General features: G+C 47.8%; 9 protein-coding genes across 9 annotated transcripts; 4 read left to right on the forward strand and 5 right to left on the reverse strand.

Annotated features, from left to right (window-relative positions):
• Positions 1–1,176: 1,176 nt before the first annotated feature.
• On the reverse strand, positions 1,177–2,909 carry BT62DRAFT_929006 (uncharacterized protein). Its single transcript, XM_043185624.1, has 5 exons — positions 2,720–2,909; positions 2,501–2,669; positions 2,049–2,450; positions 1,545–2,000; positions 1,177–1,490 (listed from the first exon to the last, which is right to left on the reverse strand). The coding sequence occupies exons 1-4, from the start codon at positions 2,857–2,859 to the stop codon at positions 1,641–1,643; spliced, it is 1,071 nt and encodes a 356-aa protein (XP_043042508.1). The 5' UTR covers positions 2,860–2,909; the 3' UTR covers positions 1,177–1,490; positions 1,545–1,640.
• A 105-nt stretch (positions 2,910–3,014) lies between these two features.
• BT62DRAFT_1002553 (uncharacterized protein) lies at positions 3,015–4,040 on the forward strand (the record flags this gene model as incomplete). Its single annotated transcript, XM_043176860.1, has 3 exons — positions 3,015–3,190; positions 3,251–3,732; positions 3,784–4,040. 3 exons carry the CDS (start codon positions 3,015–3,017, stop codon positions 4,038–4,040), a joined length of 915 nt encoding a protein of 304 aa, XP_043042509.1.
• Positions 4,041–4,691: 651 nt separating this feature from the next.
• Positions 4,692–5,819, reverse strand: BT62DRAFT_929007 (uncharacterized protein). The gene is made up of 3 exons (XM_043185625.1): positions 5,688–5,819; positions 5,524–5,631; positions 4,692–5,468 (listed from the first exon to the last, which is right to left on the reverse strand). Exons 1-3 carry the CDS (start codon positions 5,709–5,711, stop codon positions 5,130–5,132), a joined length of 471 nt encoding a protein of 156 aa, XP_043042510.1. The 5' UTR covers positions 5,712–5,819; the 3' UTR covers positions 4,692–5,129.
• Positions 5,820–6,547: 728 nt separating this feature from the next.
• BT62DRAFT_657341 (phosphotyrosine protein) lies at positions 6,548–7,844 on the forward strand. Its single transcript, XM_043181791.1, has 4 exons — positions 6,548–6,996; positions 7,079–7,347; positions 7,405–7,458; positions 7,510–7,844. Exons 1-4 carry the CDS (start codon positions 6,941–6,943, stop codon positions 7,656–7,658), a joined length of 528 nt encoding a protein of 175 aa, XP_043042511.1. The 5' UTR covers positions 6,548–6,940; the 3' UTR covers positions 7,659–7,844.
• A 386-nt stretch (positions 7,845–8,230) lies between these two features.
• On the forward strand, positions 8,231–9,344 carry BT62DRAFT_963805 (ARF/SAR superfamily). Its single transcript, XM_043188702.1, has 6 exons — positions 8,231–8,321; positions 8,377–8,387; positions 8,442–8,523; positions 8,574–8,666; positions 8,716–8,942; positions 8,999–9,344. Exons 1-6 carry the CDS (start codon positions 8,267–8,269, stop codon positions 9,074–9,076), a joined length of 546 nt encoding a protein of 181 aa, XP_043042512.1. The 5' UTR covers positions 8,231–8,266; the 3' UTR covers positions 9,077–9,344.
• On the reverse strand, positions 9,295–12,294 carry BT62DRAFT_929010 (rsec15). The gene is made up of 12 exons (XM_043185626.1): positions 11,777–12,294; positions 11,426–11,720; positions 11,257–11,378; positions 10,937–11,203; positions 10,786–10,887; positions 10,629–10,738; positions 10,523–10,580; positions 10,389–10,472; positions 10,185–10,339; positions 9,838–10,126; positions 9,637–9,777; positions 9,295–9,568 (listed from the first exon to the last, which is right to left on the reverse strand). Exons 1-12 carry the CDS (start codon positions 12,269–12,271, stop codon positions 9,347–9,349), a joined length of 2,340 nt encoding a protein of 779 aa, XP_043042513.1. The 5' UTR covers positions 12,272–12,294; the 3' UTR covers positions 9,295–9,346.
• A 91-nt stretch (positions 12,295–12,385) lies between these two features.
• BT62DRAFT_944878 (phosphatase) lies at positions 12,386–13,644 on the forward strand. The gene is made up of 8 exons (XM_043187925.1): positions 12,386–12,472; positions 12,521–12,630; positions 12,674–12,744; positions 12,800–12,901; positions 12,955–13,103; positions 13,151–13,203; positions 13,253–13,391; positions 13,444–13,644. The coding sequence occupies exons 1-8, from the start codon at positions 12,441–12,443 to the stop codon at positions 13,496–13,498; spliced, it is 711 nt and encodes a 236-aa protein (XP_043042514.1). The 5' UTR covers positions 12,386–12,440; the 3' UTR covers positions 13,499–13,644.
• On the reverse strand, positions 13,536–15,717 carry BT62DRAFT_1073552 (tubulin alpha). Its single transcript, XM_043178945.1, has 11 exons — positions 15,573–15,717; positions 15,468–15,499; positions 15,202–15,412; positions 14,845–15,146; positions 14,619–14,791; positions 14,415–14,569; positions 14,243–14,361; positions 14,113–14,195; positions 14,031–14,065; positions 13,909–13,979; positions 13,536–13,856 (listed from the first exon to the last, which is right to left on the reverse strand). The coding sequence occupies exons 1-11, from the start codon at positions 15,631–15,633 to the stop codon at positions 13,755–13,757; spliced, it is 1,344 nt and encodes a 447-aa protein (XP_043042515.1). The 5' UTR covers positions 15,634–15,717; the 3' UTR covers positions 13,536–13,754.
• A 129-nt stretch (positions 15,718–15,846) lies between these two features.
• Positions 15,847–17,750, reverse strand: BT62DRAFT_929012 (tubulin alpha). The gene is made up of 8 exons (XM_043185627.1): positions 17,714–17,750; positions 17,575–17,649; positions 17,410–17,441; positions 17,147–17,354; positions 16,791–17,092; positions 16,562–16,734; positions 16,355–16,509; positions 15,847–16,305 (listed from the first exon to the last, which is right to left on the reverse strand). Exons 2-8 carry the CDS (start codon positions 17,633–17,635, stop codon positions 15,896–15,898), a joined length of 1,341 nt encoding a protein of 446 aa, XP_043042516.1. The 5' UTR covers positions 17,636–17,649; positions 17,714–17,750; the 3' UTR covers positions 15,847–15,895.
• Positions 17,751–17,764: the final 14 nt, after the last annotated feature.

The raw sequence follows: 17,764 nt of genomic DNA on the forward strand, positions 1-17,764 counted from the left end.
CCAAGTTCAATCTTTCACCATCCTTGTTTCATCTCGCAAAAGTAGCCGTTTCATGGAGGAAAAACCTTGAGCACCATGTCAGCTACGCCAGCTTCAGGCCGAGATCCAATGCGTTGTGTCAGAAACGCGAAAGACGGGGAAAAACAATTATGATCAAAGAAGAACATTTATCAACGATGCAGAGGCTGGACCCTGGATAGTGGTCGTAAAGCGTTACCAGCCTTAGCCCCGTCTTCAACATTCTTTATCAGGCTTCTGGTCACTGGGCACCATATCGTTCATCTTGGCGCCGGTATGAGTCGATTTATGTTATTAATTTAATACCTTCTTGTGCGCAGATAACCTTCAGTAAAATCGGTCGGGAATAGATGATGAAGCACCTATCTTTGCCTTCCTGACTTGAATACTTGTCGTCACGTTTCTCAGTTCTCCGTCAGGAGGAGTCCATCATAGGTTCCTCTTTACGTTCAGTTGAAAGACGTCTGTCCACCGTCTCGATAGGCCTGCAGGGCACATCCGCTGGATTCGGAAATGCAGTCGTTGATCCCTTGACTTGGTACTCTCATGAGCACCAGAACCCAAGTCCTTGCCTAGCGGAGAGATGTGCATGAGAAGTGACACATTTCAGATGCGCAGAGGATTCCTTTCAGTGATAAGGACAGTGACCGACATGCAGAATGTACGCAGCGAGCCTATAGGCGTGTGCATATCGCCCCAAAGGGGATCCTGTCTACAGAAACATGAGTTACGACCTCCAATGCCTGCACCATATCCAAATGTCCATCGCAGAATTTGGCGCGTCGGCAGTTTTTTTTTTTGGCAAAGCTTTCCGAGTGGATTCGTGATGTGGTTTCATGCGTATACGGGAAAACTTACATGCTTTGTCGTTCGAGGGCAGCGCCGCCCATGTCACCATCTGATGAATTATCATGGGCACGTCCCGCATTTTCGCATTGCATTTGCAGGTATCTCTTGACCGCCGTCCTCACTTACAAAGAAAACATTGAGGAATGACCAAAAAAAAAATTGCTTAAGAGTGCGGTTGTAGACGTGTCCCGAGGCGTACCGGTTATACCTGAACCACATAACCGGATCAAAGCAGTCTGAGATGCCTTTGTCTTCGGAGCAATCTGGTGACGGCGAGCTTCGTTGGAAATCGATAAATCATCGGCAAAAGATTTGTAGAACATGAACGTAGTTGCATCCTTAAGACTATTGGTCGCAATATAGTGACAGTGGAGGACCCGAGGGCTCAGGTTTAGACCTCATCGACAGGCGCAACCGGTGATTTCAGACCTCCAAAAAAATCCTCCTAAGACAACGTAGTGTTACATCCGTTCTGGAAGTTACCCGGTTGCCGGTAGCATTAATCGGATGTATGGCGCTTTTGAGGAACCTGGAACGGTGACTCATCGCTTCAAGAGTTGGGTGCTGATTGATTGCCGTAGAGTGTGGTGTGCCTTGTCGCCCGGTGATATAACTGTTGGGATCTTCATAACAGGAATTCAACACGCCTTAAAATTGATCACCGTCGGAAAACGTACGTTATGTTCAACAGAAAAGCGTCCGGTAGGTTCAATGTATCAACACAAGGAAAAATCAAGGACACGAGTGTTAATAGAACTAACATACCACATCATTTATTTCGGTCCTATAGAATTCAACATGCCCTCAGCATCCATCCACAAATCCTGCTGGCCCCAGATTCCAGCGACAGTCGATATTATTATCCAACACGAGTTCTTTCCGATGCCACTATCTTTTGGCCTGGCTTCTTTTTCTTCATAGAGTAAGACCTTGAGCAAAGCAAGGCAGGCACGGGCAAGACTTCGCAGCGAACTCATGTCGTCGGCAGATATGTAATCCTCGACGCGGGTCAGGAGAAAGAATATCCACTGCGCATGAACTTCAGCAAGACGCGGAAAGGGCGGACTCCTTTCGTCATCAAGATGGAGGTTTATCCAATGGGTAAAGTACATGAGGAGATGCAGAGACATGCGCTGGATAGGCTATCAGTTAGAATGAACGGCCACGGAAAGAAGACCTGCCTGGTCAATGTGTTGCAGCAATGACGGCGTCAGTGGTCTTGGTTTGTAAGAAGGAGGAGGACTCTCGCCGAGAGATGAAACATTGTCCAAAGTCTTCGCCTCGTCAGCTGGACCATGTACACTCGACGAACGTACCTGGGATGCCAATTCAACATCCCCATCCTTGTTGATCTGCCAGGTTTCCTGAACCGCTTCATAGGTAATCTCGGCATCGGAATCGTCGGTGAATGCACGCATGCCCTTGAGTTTCTTATTTTGTTTAGGCTTCTTGGGTGGGTTCCATTCAGACTCAGGTTTCCCCGAGAGAAATGCCCACCAAAAATCTCGCTCTTTCTTGCTGGGAATCAGAAGGTTGCCAGGAACCTGCGGAAGCTGGACACTTGCAGTCGGCTGGGATACATTCTGGATGTTAAAGTCAGTGGAATGGAAATAGATTTTAGGAAGGCTCTCACCTTGCGAAAATTTTTGAACCGAGTCTCGAATCGAGCACGCCATTCTGTCGAGGGAAGCGATGGATGTCCGGAAGATGAGTCACGTCCAGATGCTGACGGCGTCGTCATATCTGGGATTTCGTATGGATTTGGGACTCGAGTAACCATAGGCAGTCTCTTAGCATCTCTCCTGCAGATGAATGTTAGAACAAAACGAGAAAGAGCAGCGTATACACACACCGAACAGTGAAAAGATATTCCATGCCGTCTGCAGGAGTTCCATGAAAGTCTGCAGGGAGATTGGCTACAGGAAGGATCTGTCTTCCGAAGGTAGGCTCGTCGTCGTCGAACTCATCCCTCGCACGTTTGCGGGACGACATACTGCGTCAGTGATGGCAATGAAAGGCAGCCAAGACCTGATCAAGAAATTGAAGTTTGAAGCGGAGTTGCATACGACTTGGTTTCGACTTGGTCATGGTCCGCTAATTCTTGTTATACCCTCCTACTGCTTGTCTACTTCTTGGATTCTTCTATCATGGCAGACAACGACGAAATTGACTTAGAAACTCTCCAAGCGCGGATTGACCTCTCGATGTCCTTTACCCATGACTTGGTGTCTTCATGGGTCAAACCATCTCCAAACACCAACAGATCGTCTTCTAGTAAAAAGATTGAAAAAATTCTACAAGAGGAACTGCGTCGGCCCCCGAGGTAGATATGCATTGTGGAAATTTTCACTTTCACCAATAATAATGGGGACATGGATTGCAGGCTAGGTGTAGGTGCTTCAGCATCAGACTATAATACATTGTCTTCGCGAGAAACTGCACGTCTAAAAGGACATCTTCTCAGTAATGGGAAGAAACATCTCAGGGAGGACGAAGGCCCTCAACGTTCTACCTCGAAGCATACTGCAGAGGAATCTGACGAAGGAGAAAGTAGAGCGGAGGCTATTCGCAAGAAGCCTAAAATAGACCCCTTCGCCGGTTACAGCAAGGAAAAGAGGAATAAGGAAACGTTGAATCGTGCATTGAATGTTGAACCATGTTCCAGCACCCCAACGGAAGCTTCATCATCCAATGTTGGTGTTACCGCTACGGAGGAGGTCGCGTCCGGCCTCGTGACGTCCGAGAAAAAGCGGAAGAAGAAACATAAAAATGCGGTCGCATTAGCCTCGAATGATAGTGCTCTAACGACGATCTCAACAAAGAGTAACTCTGCCAATGACGACGATTCTGTCCCGGAGACTTCAGGTAAAGGGTGATTTCTCTTATTCGTTCCGTTACTGAGTACATTTATTTCAGAACCATTTCTGCTGTCACCATCAAGAACCCTAGCCTTCTCACTCAAGACGGTTCCCAAAATACCCATTGGTCTGCCAACATCTCTGCTGAAACAACCCTTATTAAACCTTGAAGGGCCAGTCTTCGATACAAGTGACGACAGAAGCCTCGACAACCATTCACCCACAGATACTCCGAAGAAGAAGAAACGGAGAAAGAGAAAGAAAAAGAGGCATTCAGCTTTTGAAGGACCCTCAGAACAGGTGAAATTTTCGTGACGGTGGGCTGAAAAATTTGTTTTCAAGATTGTTGGGAATGATTAACCCCTCGTTACAGGGCGGGTGATGTGACAATGGAATGGCAATCATGTCATTAGCGTACGCGCTACAATTGTTACATAGAGTTGTTGCACATCTAAAGCTATGAACGATACCTTTTACAGCCAAAACCCCGAACAGAGCAATTTGGAGGGAAGTCGAGAGAAATTGCAACCTTTGTGTATACACTGCACATGTTGGAAGCTGGATGTCGATATTCCATATATTAACCGTCTCCTGTGGCCGAGCCCACGCTACAAGGGTCATGATAGTGAACGCAAAAATCCAGCCGGTGCACAATACACATGCGGTAATCACCGCACATACACTATAAAAAAAGCTCGAGAGCCAGGTCATCATCGGCCTCCTTATACCAGAGTATTAGAAGAGTGACATTGTAGGCCAGGGTAGGAATACCGATGGCGGGATTCGCCCAGAGCTAAAGACGGGTGAACGGTTAGATTAAGGGCGGGACGGGGTCGCCCGGGGTCGGGAGTCGAGAACTTGGCGAGATAATACCCAGATCAAGGGCAGGTAGCGTGCAAAGGACTGGCGTGTTACACAAGGAGACGACATTGAAATGTAACTGGAGCTTAGCCTTATCCATCTGTCGGGGTCTATATATAAGCGCCTGCGCTAAACAAAGGTGCTTGGGGCCAGTCATGGGATCGTAAAATTGAAAGCTCGCTTATAAATTAATGATTACGATGGAAACGATACCTAGTTGTGCACTGGCGACAGGATATGTAGATGAACTGGATGAAACCCCAGACGCCAACGGGGTATCCCAACAGCAGATTCCAGGATATAGCCTCTGGGAACTCATCGGCGCAGCATGGCAACCTTGTGTGTTCCTATGGATGCAGAGCTTTGCCTTCAGGGGCATGGATGCAAACTTTGGGAAGTAAGATGAATGGGCTGCAGTGCCAAAATGTTATTAATACCAAGATCGCCATATTAATGTATCGCGTTATGCGAATACACAAAAATAAAAACCAGATGATACACACGATAAGTATACAGGACAAATCAAACTTCTAGCCGTATAATTTACCTCGTCACTCTACGTTTTGGCTGAACGCGGCGTGCACCTGTGGTTTGGCCGCGTCCTTGAGTGTTCCTCCTGACTCCGTTTACAGGAGCCTTGACGGGTGATTTGCTTCTACCGGGGGTACCAGCTATGCCCGTGGTGTGACGTCGCTGCGGTGCATGCCCGACTAGGCGATGAGCAGAACCCCGATGTCGAACGCGAGGCTGGCTCCGGGTGCCAGAGCTACGGGAAGGAGGCAGCTTGCACCCAAAGAGGTTTGCAAGAAAACCGCACGACTGCTTTTTGCGTCGCGCCTCCCTGCGTTTGTATTCCCGGGCTGCCTTCATCTCGCGCATACCCTAGTAGTCAGATTAGAATAAGTGGACAGTAATGCCATCGAAGCAAGGAACTTACCCTGCTTCTAAGTCTCTCGTCACCGATAAGGGTTCCCCTCATTTTTGCAAGCCACCCATGCATTGTGTTGGGTATAGGGTGCTTCCGGCGCGACCCATCGCGATGGAACTAGAGTCGGAATGTTAGATGGAGGTTGTTAGTGCGACGACGGGAACGGAGGATACATCTGCTGCCCATTCAATCTTCATAATGAGCGATGGCGGTAGAAGGGAAAGATCATGAATCAGATACAGAGAACATTAAGTAACCAATACAACATGCGGTTTAGTATGTAGGATGATGAGAGTTTAATTTCGCCTCGCTTATCTAAGCGGACGTACACGACTTTCATTGGCTTTTCCTGCACGCAATCAGCAGGAAACAACGTGTTTATTTACTAACATGGAAAGTATATTGGTTGATGCATACACGTATCTTCCCCCCCGACTTGTGGTTCTCTTGTACGTCTTGTGGTCACGGAATCATTCTTTTTATAGGAAACCCTATCTGATAAAGTTCACGTCGTATACGCTATTCAGATTCGACGTTCCATATGCTCAGCTCAACTCAGCGCACCTTCGCCAACATTGCGCACTGTTAGGATCTACTCTGAAAATTTCTTGTTTCTTTTGCCCTGGTCCAGTGTCCTGAATTAACTCTTTTTTATTTTCTTTTCAGGCGACGGTTCCGATATCGGGACTCGGATCTAGGCAAGATTAAAATGTGTTCTCTGTCTTACACCCTCGTCAGCATGAGTCAACATTTGAACTGTTCGTATACTAAACATACCGCTATCCATGACTGTCGGAGGACTGCCGCGCGTTGCTCAAACACGATAAAGAAAAGTTTTTTTTTTGATCCGACACTCGATGGGCCATACGTTAGTTGGTCCGCATTGGCTTCAGGCCCGAGGGCCAAGATTTGCGCATGACGTAGATTGAGGACGTCTATCTTGAAACATCTTCGCACCGGTAATCAACTATTCTTGCGCCTTTTCCGAGGGATTCGCAATCGGTAGTCCTGCGAAACCGAAATCACGATTGCAGATATTGACAGAATCTGTCTCTTTTCTTCTGAAATGTCACAGAATATCGATTTTACAAGGCCTATTTTTCCCTCTTTGACACTCTTGACAGGCGCCTCGTAACGCTGCGGCGGTGACTTCACAGCGTTGGAATCCAAGTTCACCTCCGGGTTTGCCTGAATAGGCACCACACGTGGACACCGCTTCTTTCACCGCCATAGGCCCTTTTCTTCTCCTACCTTGCTAATTGCTCGTTCCATGGCGGCTAACGGTTACTACTACTACCGAACGAAAGCGGGAATGTTTATCGACCGTATTGGCTTTCATGGAGAGTACAAGAAGGCACTATGAAGCTGCTTGTCAATTCAGAGTTCGCAGCAAGATTTCCAGCATCTCTACCGAGCCTCAAGAAGAATGAACAACAACTGGCGCAACGTTAATCTTGTGATCGACAGGCTCTATTTGGGCAAGTACGTGGGCGCCCTTTCTCCTGCAGATTCGACCCCGATATTGATTATTTCCCCCCCTTCCCCCACTCCCTCTCATTTTTAGTATTAGAGCAGCTACCTCTACCCGCGCAACTGGCGAGCGGGGGATAACGCATATAGTCTCTGTATGCTCAGACCCTATCCCTGCAGAGCTGCCCGAGTCTGGCATCCAACACCTCCGCATTGAAGTCGAAGACGTCGACTACGCGGACCTTTTGCGCCATCTCCCAAGAGCCATTCGCTTTATTCACGAAGCCTTGTCTAATCAAGGTGTTGTTCTCGTTCATTGCGTTCAAGGTCTCTCGCGGAGCGCTACTGTTGTCGCTGCATACCGTAAGTCCTTCGTCCTCAAATCGATCCATCTCGGAAAGATAAATTGATTTCATACAGTGATGTGGTCCCAACGAATCCACGCCACGGAAGCTTTGGAAATTGTTAGACGAGGTAAGGAACAAACGCATAGCCTGTGAATCCTTTGTAACGTTTCCGGTCCAGCTCGCGATCAAATTTGGCCAAACGCGGGCTTCCAGGAACAGCTCGTCCTTTGGGAACTCTGCGACTACAATCCCACACCAGACAACGGCTTCTACAGAACTTGGAGGTTGCAGCTTGACCGCCGCCTAGCGGCTGCTGGCTTGCGCTGAGTGCTATATATTTCTCACTTCAATTTATGTGCCATGACGACTTGGGAAATTTTCTCCTTCGATTTCCATTTAGTTTATACTACTTATGGCTTGGCCTCTACGTACTCCTCGTTACTTGTAATTCTTCAACTTTTTGGTTACTTTTTGGCTTATATGATCAAGTTATAATTCCGTTTTTTTCCCAATGACCATCTTGACCTCGACTTTTTATAATTTCGTGCAAGATCCCAGTCTGATTTGCTTTTCTAGCCGCCCTCTGGAATTTGGATCTGTAGTGTACGGTCGAGGAGGATCTCAAGCCTCTGTGATGGCTGTCAATCGAAAATTAAATAAATCGTGGACCCTTGGCATATGTCCACATATGAGAAAATATGCAGCACCAGAGCGTTCCTCATAATATGACACTCTCACAGCAGACAAGCAGCCACGAACCACTTACGTGGAATGAAATGTCCGCAGACGAGTCGGGAAGTGGGTCGGATATAAAAGGAAGCCTGAGAAGCGGCGATTCAATTTGTACGGACTCACACGCTCACTCTCTTCCTCTCATCCTCAACAACCGCCTCTTCCGCTTTTTCTTATTTTTGTCCCGTAATTCGTTTGCAACAATGGGTCTCTCGGTCTCACGTCTTCTTGCCGGCCTTTTTGGCAAGAAGGAAATGCGTAAGTCGCTTTATCGATGTCGTGCGTGTCAGATGGTGAAATGCATCTATCATAGGTATACTGATGGTCTGCTCCAAATTCTTCTCGCTGCCGTCGCAGATGCTCATCTAAGCTCCCTAGGTCGGTCTTGATGCTGCCGGTAAGACCACTATCCTATACAAGCTCAAGCTGGGAGAGATCGTCACCACCATTCCAACAATCGGTAAGCTTGGCGCTAATTTCTTCCACACCGGTATGTTCATATCGATGCAGGTTTCAATGTCGAGACTGTGGAATACAAGAACATCTCTTTCACTGTGTGGGACGTTGGAGGTCAGGACAAGATCCGTCCTCTCTGGAGGCATTGTACGTACTTACACCCCTGTGCATCTATTCTCTTCTCATCCTTCCGTAGACTACCAAAACACCCAGGGTATCATCTTCGTGATTGATTCTAATGATCGGGAACGTGTTTCTGAGGCGCGAGAGGAACTCCAGCGGATGCTCAACGAGGATGAACTTCGTGATGCTCTCCTTCTCGTTTTTGCCAACAAACAGGATCTTCCCAACGCCATGAACGCCGCTGAAATCACCGATAAGCTTGGTCTTCACGGATTGAGACAACGCACTTGGTATATTCAGGTCAGCTACACGTTGTTGCCTTATTGCATTGTAGCTTACGCCCAGCTTTACCCCAGGCTGCTTGTGCTACATCTGGAGACGGTCTCTACGAAGGTCTCGAGTGGTTGAGTGCCAATATCAAGCGTCGGGTGTAATAGGTGCCTGGCCGTCGGATACGCTTCAGCGTTGTTTACTTGTATCACGATTTCTTTACGATGCCGAAAACGTATGCAACGCCTGAGCTCACAATACCGCTAGTAACTGTTTTTTGTCTTCCCTCCCTTCCCCTTGTTATTGGATCACTCGCCTTTCCTTTTTCCTGTATTAAATGGCCCGGGGGTCTTTCAAAATGCTCTTTGATTTAGAATCTAGACTGAATGATCCAATAATGCATTGATATTACAACGTGATAAGTATACAGCTCTCTACCGGCCTTCGCCTGGATATAGTCTCCCTACAGCCTCTGCTTCTTTGCGCCGTCTCTCCGCAAGCTCTCTCTCCCCCGCATCACGTCGAGTGGTGCCGTACTTGGCGAGCTTCTCCAGCAGCGCTTGGAGACGTTTTTGTTTGACGGACGGGAATGATGATTGACGGTTAGCGAGGACCAAATACTCTGGGACGGAATTGTTCAAGGGAATAGAAGTTGTCTATATGATTTCAAGAGTAAAAGCGATCAGCATCAGAATGAATGTGGGGAAGGGGGCAATGTACTCACGGAACGCAGCTCAATGAACGCGCTGGATAAATGTTGCCTTCCTATTCGCCGCAGTTCTTCCTCGATGAAATCCACATCAATCAGTAAGTTCGAAATGGCATTTTCATTCATCATTGGTATGTTCCTCCCGGTTAGGAAATCCTACAGTTTACGAAGTGATTATCACCCGGATTGATCATCGATCCAACAATAAGCACATACCATGAGACAGTCCGCGATATATCCTACAGCTCCTCTATAGGCCTCGTCCTTGTATGCTTCTTTGATGACAAGCGAGTCCACCACCGTGGTCAGCCAATTGACCAGCTCATAGAGATACATGCTCGGCGAATCCTCGCGCTTGTTAGGTGTCCAGTCATACTCAGAAAGCTCAAAGAAATCATCCAACTTGGAGTTGATCAATCCCGAGATGCGTGCCAATGCCCGCGATAAGGTGCTCTCAAATGAATTGGAGGCAGCCAGGTGGATCGTCCCTCCTCTCTGAGCGGAGCTTAACCATAAGCCGCCGCATCAGCCAACAGCACGGGTTGTTGGAGCTGAGTACGTACCGCAAGTTAGTCAAAGATCGTTCTAGTTCCACACAGGCAACCTGAAAATGTTCGAGATTGGTCACAATTTGGGCAATCTGGGTGAGGGTGGTCGTTCCTGCAAGACGTTGCCCGATAGCTATACTGATGCTGTTTGTTAAGAGGCTGTCCAAGGACTAGATGATACACCTTAGCATGGACGCTGAAATTGCATAGTTGCCTCACCTTGTTCAGCATTTCATCGATGTTTCGGTGATGTTGTGATACTCCTTCCACAAAAGCATAGAATTTTTGAATAAATCCACGTATCTGAAAGCCCATGGAGGAGATACCAAGCTGGTACCAGAAAGTCCACTTACGTCCTGACAGCATAGATAGAATGTCTGCGACCAGGGAAGGTCTACGGGCAAAGCCCGCCTGCAAGTGATCATGATATGCCCTAAATCCAGAGGCACGAGAACTTACTGTTTGATTTCAACTCGCTCTGACTCACTTAGCCAGACTATTTCCAAGACTGTCGCCAATTCTGAGGTAGTTTCGATATACATTGACAGATGATCATCATGTTGTATAATCTGAAAACAAAAGATCAGCAATGTTCACACCCACAAATGAAACTTACGCTGTCAAAACGTCGACTGAACTGAGCTTCTAGCAGCCTGGCATACCTTTCAAAAAGAACAATGATAAACGAATGCAATGATGCAGTCGGATAGGATGGTGACTGGTTATGAATCAGAGTCTGCACGTAGGACATCATTAAGCTCACCGACGTCTAAGGTCATGAGAAATTCTATCAGATATTCTTTCACCCGTAGGAAAGTATCGGGATCATTTTCTGTCTGTAAAGCGTTTTCAATTCCTGTTCTCAATCGACCTACAAGTGAGTCCCAGAGTTCTTCTATGTCTCGCTGGGACCTAAAAGTATCCGTCGTTTCAAGGACGTGACTTTCCACAATGAAGAAACCAGAAATTTCTTGAATGAGTGATGGTAATGAAGATATAGGAAGAGGGTCGGGCAGGATCAGGTCAGATTGTGCCTAAGATGTTAAATGAGCTGGTATAAAGCTAATGTGACTGATAAGCCACATACCTTTCTGTCCCCTTGATATGATCGCTGAAGCTCACCCAAGGAATCCAAGGCTGTATAAATATGTATACATTCAAAAAGCGGCTTAAAGTCGATCTTGAGTTCATCGTTGTTCAGAACGTCGTCTGTAGACTTCATTAGAACAACTCAAGAAAGGAAAAGGATAGATTACATTCAGATTTTTCTGAAGTGACCAATTCCACAGCGCTACCGACGGGACTCATCCTCAGGAACTGGTCTTTCTCTCGTCTTGATCTCCACCTTCGTGACCTCGTCTCCATATTGTCAAGTGCCAGCCGCCCAACATCGCCACTATTATTTCTTATTTCAAGCAGCCATTGCTTCATGGAAGCGGTTACTGCATCCTTTATTTGACCGCGCAAAGAAGGTAGGGAAGATAGCAAATGTTGATAGAAAGGTGTTTGGAGTAACAGCGTTGGAGCAATGCTCGGGATGTCGTCAAGACACTGGTTGAAATGTACGTATTAGAGTAGAATGTTGAAACACAGGGTGAAGAACGGACCCTCAACGCGCTCCAATATTTGCCTTCCGTAACCATTACGCCCACTCTATACACTACATCCAAGACGCGTAAGCAAGCCTGAAGGGTGTCGATTGCCTCGTCAAGATTTGCAGCGGTCTTCTTCGACTGTAACAATGCCCGTTTCTTCTCTACTAGCCCATGCCCCAGCTGCGCGACACTGGTATCCAGGGTAGCAATGTTCTCCTTCATCTTGTCCGTGTACGACTTTACCGTAAACAGCGTAGAAACCGACGAAATAAAGTCTTGGTAGTTGTCTCCGCATATTTTCTCGATCTCTTGGTCTTTGGATTCGATGAGCCCTTGAACGGTGCGAAGAAAGGCTTCCTGCTGTCTGTTGGTGTGGATTTGCTTAATTAGCGGACCCAGCTGTTCCAAATTTTCCGAGGAAGATGACTGGTCGAGAAGATGGATTTGTTGCAGTTGTTGGTTGATGCTCTCCTGGGTGAAGACGTGAGCTCGTCGACGCGGAGGCATGGTTACAATTCGTTCTGTGGCAGTGCTCAAGCAGTAGAACACCGGTGCTTGGCATCTCCACCAAAGCCAAACAATAGCTGTCCGGAATTCGGGACTCCGGATAAATGTCGGAGGATAAGAGCGCGTGGTTCAATTCTTGCAGTCATTTACCCTCATCTACTAAGATAACATGCCGTCCACTACTTTTCACGTCGACGTGGTGTAGGTAGCCTTTTTTTACTTCATGGAAATCTTCTAACCATCATTCAGGCTGTTCGACATGGACGGAACACTTGTAGATTCCACTGCTGGGGTCGAGGGAGCTTGGGGGGTATTCCGACAGACATACCCATCCATCGACATCCACGAAGTCTTGAGCTGTGAGCACGATTGTGGTCCATCCGATATTTACTTATGTACCAGCTGCCCATGGTGTTCGTACTGTTGAGAATCTTCGGGTCCACTGTGGGATCACAGATCCTGACGAGCTTGAGGTAAATGTCAAGACAAACTACGCGTCCTATATATTTGCTCAAAGCCTCCATGTAGAGAGAAGCCGAACGCTTTGAAACCGCGATCGTCACCTCTGCTGCTGCTGATGGACTCCAAGGAATTGTTCTCCTTCCCGGGGTAGCCAGAAATTTCGCAGAGGTAGTGATTCGACTTCCATACCTGAATTTGATCCTAAAGCCGCGATATATCAGATCACACCCTGTCACAAACTTCCTAATCCCAGTTGGGCCATCTGTACCTCTGCCACAAGGAAGTATGCCACCGCAGCCCTTGGCATCGCAGGTGTCACCATCCCTGACGTCCTCGTGGTATCTGAGGATGTAGAGAAAGGGAAACCTGCGTATGTCTTGTTCGTCCCACGTCCGATTATCGATTGACCGTACCTAGCCCCGATCCATACCTTCTTGGTGCGAAAAAATGCGGCGTGAAGCCAGAGAATTGTGAGGATCTACACATTAATCATGCTCATTCCTCACTTTGTTCTTTAAGGTGTCGTTTTCGAGGATGCACCTGCTGGCATCCGCAGTGGCAAGGCCGCAGGTTGCAAGACTATTGGGTTCCTCACGACCCACAGCAAGGAACAGATGGAGGCAGTCCAGCCTGATTTTCTTGTCCCCAACATGGATAGGCTAGTTGCATTAATTTGCTGTACCGCTGTGGTTCTTACTGTTCTTCTCTAGCGTCACCATCCGTCGCGTAGACACAGGTTTAGAAATTACAGTCTCCACTGAATAGATTACATATAGATGAAAAGTGGCACTTAGATGTTCGGACTTGTATAGATGCTCATTTTAGAGACCCCATTTAACGCACAGCTAATTACATTGTCTCGTTGGATTGAGTATCCACATACCACTTCCAGAAAAGAGTTTGATTCAAACGATAGATTTAAGGTAAACCGTTATAAGCGTAGAACTAGGAAAGAGCAAGAGCGGACCGAAAAAAGCAAAGGGTATTTTCAGACGAAGGGATGATTGACATCTGATTATGTCTAATACTCGCCATCCTCTTCCGCGTCAGCGGAGTCTGTACCGACTTCTTCGTAATCTTTCTCGAGCGCTGCAAGGTCTTCACGAGCTTCAGAGAATTCACCCTAAGAGATGACTAGTAAATAAGCGGTCATGTCTGGTCAAAGAGATGCTTACTTCTTCCATACCCTCACCAACATACCAGTGCACGAAGGCACGTTTAGAGTACATGAGGTCGAATTTGTAGTCTGATGGTACAATTAATTGCCGGTAAGACAAATGAAGAGTTCTAGACTTACCAAGGCGGTTCCATGCAACAGCAATAGCGGTGGTGCTAGAAATTATAAGTAATAGCTTCTGAGCAAAGAGGAAAGCGCGTACTTTGAAAGCATGCAAAGGCTGCGAGTCGTCTTAGCAAGGTCACCGCCGGGTACACATGCTGAGGGTTCGTTGCAGACACCGAGCTGTCGAAAAGTCAGGCGACACCTGCGAATAGACGTACAATCTATACCTTGAAACCGGTGGGGCACCAGTCAACGAATTGAATGGTCCTCTTGGTCTTGATCGTTGCGACAGCAGCGGTAACATCCTTGGGCACGACGTCTCCACGGTAGAGCAAGGCACAGGCCACTATTCCACCGGTCAGAGGGTCCAGAACTTACGATGAGAAAACATGAGCATACTGTATTTTCCCTCTTTAGGGTCACATTTTACCATCTGGTTGCCGGTCTCGAAACAAGAGAAAGTCATCTCTGCTACGGAGTTCTGTTCATGGGTAGCTTTCTCGGCGGAAAGCAGAGGAGCATAGGTGGCAAGAGGGAAGTGGATACGAGGGAAACTGAACCAGGGATAAGAGCATAGGCAGCGCAAGAAATGACAGTACTCACGGAACCAGGTTAGTCTGGAACTCATTCAAATCGACGTTCAGAGAACCATCGAAGCGGAGAGATGCGGTGATTGACGAGACAACTTGCGCAACCAGCCTGTTTAGGTTGGAGAAGCTGGGAGAAACAACACCCAACTTTGACTTGCAAATGTCGTAAATGGCTTCGTTATCGACCTGAATGATGTTAGGTTAGAGCTAGGAAGATTCGTAAAAGGGTTCAGACATGCCATGAATGAACAGTCAGAATGCTCAAGAGTTGTGTGAGTCGTCAGGACGGAGTTGTAAGGCTCGACGACGGAACTGGAGAGTTGCGGAGCAGGGTACACACAGAACTCCAGTTTTGATTTTTTGCCATAGTCAGTGGAGAGGCGTTCCATGAGCAGGGCACCGAAACCTGAACCTGTTCCACCACCGAACGAGTGGAACACGAAGAAGCCCTGTAAACCAGAGCAGTTATCGGCGAGACGGCGCAGCTTGTCCATTACAGGGTCAATGAGCTCCTTTCCTACTGTGTAGTGGCCACGGGCGTCTTGGTGCCAGCACGTTAGCACACATTTGATCCAAAATGCGATGAACGGACATACAATTGTTTGCAGCATCCTCCTTGCCTGAAATCATGGTTTCTGGGTGGAAAAGTGACCTGTAGGGGCCCGTCTTAACATCATCTATTGCACCGGGCTCTAGATCCACGTAAAGGGAGCGTGGAACGTGTTTTCCTGAGCCAGTCTCTGAGAAAAAGGTAGAAAATCCACTATCAGAGTGAGATGGCGAGTCGGGACCGAGACGACCATCAGGCTAGGGCAAAGGGTAAGCATTGCAGTACGATGAATTCAGGACGACGACTCCTCACACTGAGTCCGTGTTCGAGAGTATAGAGCTCCCCTGCACGGCGGTTAGTACGCGAATCTCGACGCGAAAAGAAGGAAAAGGGCAGTGGCAAGGAAGGACGACGTACAGCAAGCGTTACCAATCTGGACACCAGCCTGGCCAACATGGACGGAGATTACTTCACGCATGATTTCTAGAGACGGAGTGGATTTGAACGGCGGTTAAGGATAAGGTCGTTACTTAGGAGAAACCAGGTGATCAACCAATAATTTTGGCACTGGTCACATCACAGTCACGCGATAGAAAATGTCATGAATTCATCAATAAATTCCGCGTAACTGTATAGGAAGTAAAGGGTAATGCTGGGAATCACATAAAGCACACAACAAGAACAATTATAGGTCAACTAAGCTGCCATCGCAATCGTGAAAAAAATGCATACAACCAGGTCTAATATTCGCCGGCCTCTTCCATGTCGGCCGAGTCAATACCAACCTCCTCGTAGTCTTTTTCAAGAGCAGCCAGGTCCTCCCGGGCCTCGGAGAACTCGCCCTCCTCCATACCTTCACCAACGTACCAGTGGACGAACGCCCGTTTCGAGTACAAGAGGTCAAACTTGTGGTCGAGGCGGCTCCAGGCCGACGAAATAGCAGTCGTGTTTGAAAGCATGCACATACTGCGTGTCACCTTGGCGAGATCACCGCCTGGAACGTGTGCGGGAGGCTCATTGCAGATACCAAGCTTGAAGCCGGTTGGGCACCAGTCGACAAATTGGATGGTGCGCTTGGTCTTGATGATAGCCACAGCAGCGTTGACATCTTTGGGAACGACGTCTCCACGGTAAAGGAGGGCACAGGCCACTAAGAGACATTCTAAGTTATTGATCGATCCAATTACGCATGTACGCACTGTATTTCCCTTCCCTGGGGTCGCACTTGACCATCTGGTTGCCGGTTTCGAAACAAGAGAACGTCATATCAGCAACCGAGTTCTGTTCATGGTGCGCTTTTTCGGCGGAGATGATTGGAGCGAAAGTGGCAAGGGGGAAGTGAATACGGGGGAACCTGAAAAAGCACGTCATTCTGGCCGTCTCCCCTGTCCAATGTAGTGACTTACGGAACCAAGTTGGTCTGGAATTCGTTCAAATCAACGTTGAGGGATCCGTCGAAACGCAAAGACGCGGTGATTGAAGAGACGACTTGTGCGATCAGCCTGTTCAAGTTGGTCAATCCGGGAGAAGAGATACCCAAGTTCTTCTTGCAAATGTCGTAAATAGCTTCATTGTCAACCTGAGTGGGTCTGGGTCCGAGCAAGTTCACTCAAAATGTCAAGTCAGATCACATACCATGAAAGAGCAGTCGGAGTGCTCCAAAGTCGTATGCGTAGTCAGAACTGAATTGTATGGTTCAACGACGGAGTTCGCCAGCGTTGGGGCGGGATACACGCTGAACTCCAACTTCGACTTCTTGCCATAGTCCGTGGATAGGCGCTCCAAAATCAAGGCACCAAATCCGGAACCAGTTCCACCGCCAAAGGAGTGGAATACAAAGAAGCCCTGGAGACCAGAGCAGTTGTCCGCGAGGCGGCGCACTCGGTCCATTACGATATCAATCATCTCTTTGCCAATGGTATAATGTCCACGAGCATCTTGGGCATCGTCAGCCATCAACATAACGCATATATGCCAGCGAATCAACTCACAGTTGCTCGCAGCGTCCTCCTTGCCATTGATCAGAGTCTCAGGGTGGAATAAACTCCTGTATGTGCCAGTCTTGACCTCATCAATGACATTGGGTTCCAGATCCACGTATAGAGAGCGTGGCACATGCTTGCCCGAGGACGTCTCGGAGAAGAAAGTGCTGAAGCCATCATCGTTGGCGACGGCGCCATCGCTGAGACGACCGTCAGGCTATAAAAAGATTAGAAAGGAAGAATCTTGGGAGTGTGAATGAAGGAAAACGTACGCTGAGACCGTGCTCGACAGTGTACAACTCCCCTGGAGTAATCGGATCAGCATCGTACCACCCACATATCGTCGAAAAGGTGAAGATAAACAATAGCACGACGCGTCGACTCAAGGTGAAATCGCGACGATAGGCAAACGGATACAGAAGAAAAAGTGTACTTACAGCAAGCGTTACCAATCTGGAGACCAGCCTGGCCAACGTGTACGGAGATGACTTCACGCATGTTTCTGAAAGACCCTGTAAAAGCGACAGAGGTAATAATCTTGGCAGGCGGAAGTCCCGCAAGGCAGATAATACTCACAAAGAGAATGGAATAGGAAAAGATGAGAGTGAAGGCTGAGAGGCAGACGAA

This window comes from Guyanagaster necrorhizus, assembly GCF_019112545.1.
Source record: "Guyanagaster necrorhizus MCA 3950 unplaced genomic scaffold BT62scaffold_6, whole genome shotgun sequence".
Classification (NCBI taxonomy): domain Eukaryota; kingdom Fungi; phylum Basidiomycota; class Agaricomycetes; order Agaricales; family Physalacriaceae; genus Guyanagaster; species Guyanagaster necrorhizus.

What these genes read in the sequence shown, in the direction of transcription:
- BT62DRAFT_657341 (XM_043181791.1), top strand. Translation starts at nt 6,941, where the DNA reads ATGAACAACAACTGGCGCAACGTTAATCTTGTGATCGACAGGCTCTAT. An exon ending in GACAGGCTCTATTTGGGCAA is followed by an intron (nt 6,997 to 7,078) that starts GTACGTGGGCGC and finishes TCTCATTTTTAG; the next exon opens with TATTAGAGCAGCTACCTCTA. An exon ending in TTTGGAAATTGTTAGACGAG is followed by an intron (nt 7,459 to 7,509) that starts GTAAGGAACAAA and finishes TTTCCGGTCCAG; the next exon opens with CTCGCGATCAAATTTGGCCA.
- BT62DRAFT_929007 (XM_043185625.1), bottom strand. Translation starts at nt 5,711, where the DNA reads ATGAAGATTGAATGGGCAGCAGAT. An exon ending in AGATTGAATGGGCAGCAGAT is followed by an intron (nt 5,632 to 5,687) that starts GTATCCTCCGTT and finishes TTCCGACTCTAG; the next exon opens with TTCCATCGCGATGGGTCGCG. An exon ending in ACGAGAGACTTAGAAGCAGG is followed by an intron (nt 5,469 to 5,523) that starts GTAAGTTCCTTG and finishes TCTGACTACTAG; the next exon opens with GGTATGCGCGAGATGAAGGC.
- BT62DRAFT_963805 (XM_043188702.1), top strand. Translation starts at nt 8,267, where the DNA reads ATGGGTCTCTCGGTCTCACGTCTTCTTGCCGGCCTTTTTGGCAAGAAG. An exon ending in CACCACCATTCCAACAATCG is followed by an intron (nt 8,524 to 8,573) that starts GTAAGCTTGGCG and finishes ATATCGATGCAG; the next exon opens with GTTTCAATGTCGAGACTGTG. An exon ending in AACGCACTTGGTATATTCAG is followed by an intron (nt 8,943 to 8,998) that starts GTCAGCTACACG and finishes GCTTTACCCCAG; the next exon opens with GCTGCTTGTGCTACATCTGG.
- BT62DRAFT_929012 (XM_043185627.1), bottom strand. Translation starts at nt 17,635, where the DNA reads ATGCGTGAAGTCATCTCCGTACACGTTGGCCAGGCTGGTCTCCAGATT. An exon ending in CCAGATTGGTAACGCTTGCT is followed by an intron (nt 17,442 to 17,574) that starts GTAAGTACACTT and finishes CGATTACTCCAG; the next exon opens with GGGAGTTGTACACTGTCGAG. An exon ending in CTGTCGAGCACGGTCTCAGC is followed by an intron (nt 17,355 to 17,409) that starts GTACGTTTTCCT and finishes ATCTTTTTATAG; the next exon opens with CCTGACGGTCGTCTCAGCGA.
- BT62DRAFT_929010 (XM_043185626.1), bottom strand. Translation starts at nt 12,271, where the DNA reads ATGCCTCCGCGTCGACGAGCTCACGTCTTCACCCAGGAGAGCATCAAC. An exon ending in TCTATCTATGCTGTCAGGAC is followed by an intron (nt 10,473 to 10,522) that starts GTAAGTGGACTT and finishes ATGGGCTTTCAG; the next exon opens with ATACGTGGATTTATTCAAAA. An exon ending in CGTTCATTGAGCTGCGTTCC is followed by an intron (nt 9,569 to 9,636) that starts GTGAGTACATTG and finishes GAAATCATATAG; the next exon opens with ACAACTTCTATTCCCTTGAA.
- BT62DRAFT_944878 (XM_043187925.1), top strand. Translation starts at nt 12,441, where the DNA reads ATGCCGTCCACTACTTTTCACGTCGACGTGGT. An exon ending in ACTTTTCACGTCGACGTGGT is followed by an intron (nt 12,473 to 12,520) that starts GTAGGTAGCCTT and finishes ACCATCATTCAG; the next exon opens with GCTGTTCGACATGGACGGAA. An exon ending in GTAGAGAAAGGGAAACCTGC is followed by an intron (nt 13,104 to 13,150) that starts GTATGTCTTGTT and finishes GACCGTACCTAG; the next exon opens with CCCCGATCCATACCTTCTTG.
- BT62DRAFT_1073552 (XM_043178945.1), bottom strand. Translation starts at nt 15,633, where the DNA reads ATGCGTGAAGTAATCTCCGTCCATGTTGGCCAGGCTGGTGTCCAGATT. An exon ending in TTCCAGACTAACCTGGTTCC is followed by an intron (nt 14,570 to 14,618) that starts GTGAGTACTGTC and finishes TCCCTGGTTCAG; the next exon opens with TTTCCCTCGTATCCACTTCC. An exon ending in AGCCTTTGCATGCTTTCAAA is followed by an intron (nt 14,066 to 14,112) that starts GTACGCGCTTTC and finishes TATAATTTCTAG; the next exon opens with CACCACCGCTATTGCTGTTG.
- BT62DRAFT_929006 (XM_043185624.1), bottom strand. Translation starts at nt 2,859, where the DNA reads ATGTCGTCCCGCAAACGTGCGAGGGATGAGTTCGACGACGACGAGCCT. An exon ending in GAATATCTTTTCACTGTTCG is followed by an intron (nt 2,670 to 2,719) that starts GTGTGTGTATAC and finishes ATTCATCTGCAG; the next exon opens with GAGAGATGCTAAGAGACTGC. An exon ending in GGTTCAAAAATTTTCGCAAG is followed by an intron (nt 2,451 to 2,500) that starts GTGAGAGCCTTC and finishes TTTAACATCCAG; the next exon opens with AATGTATCCCAGCCGACTGC.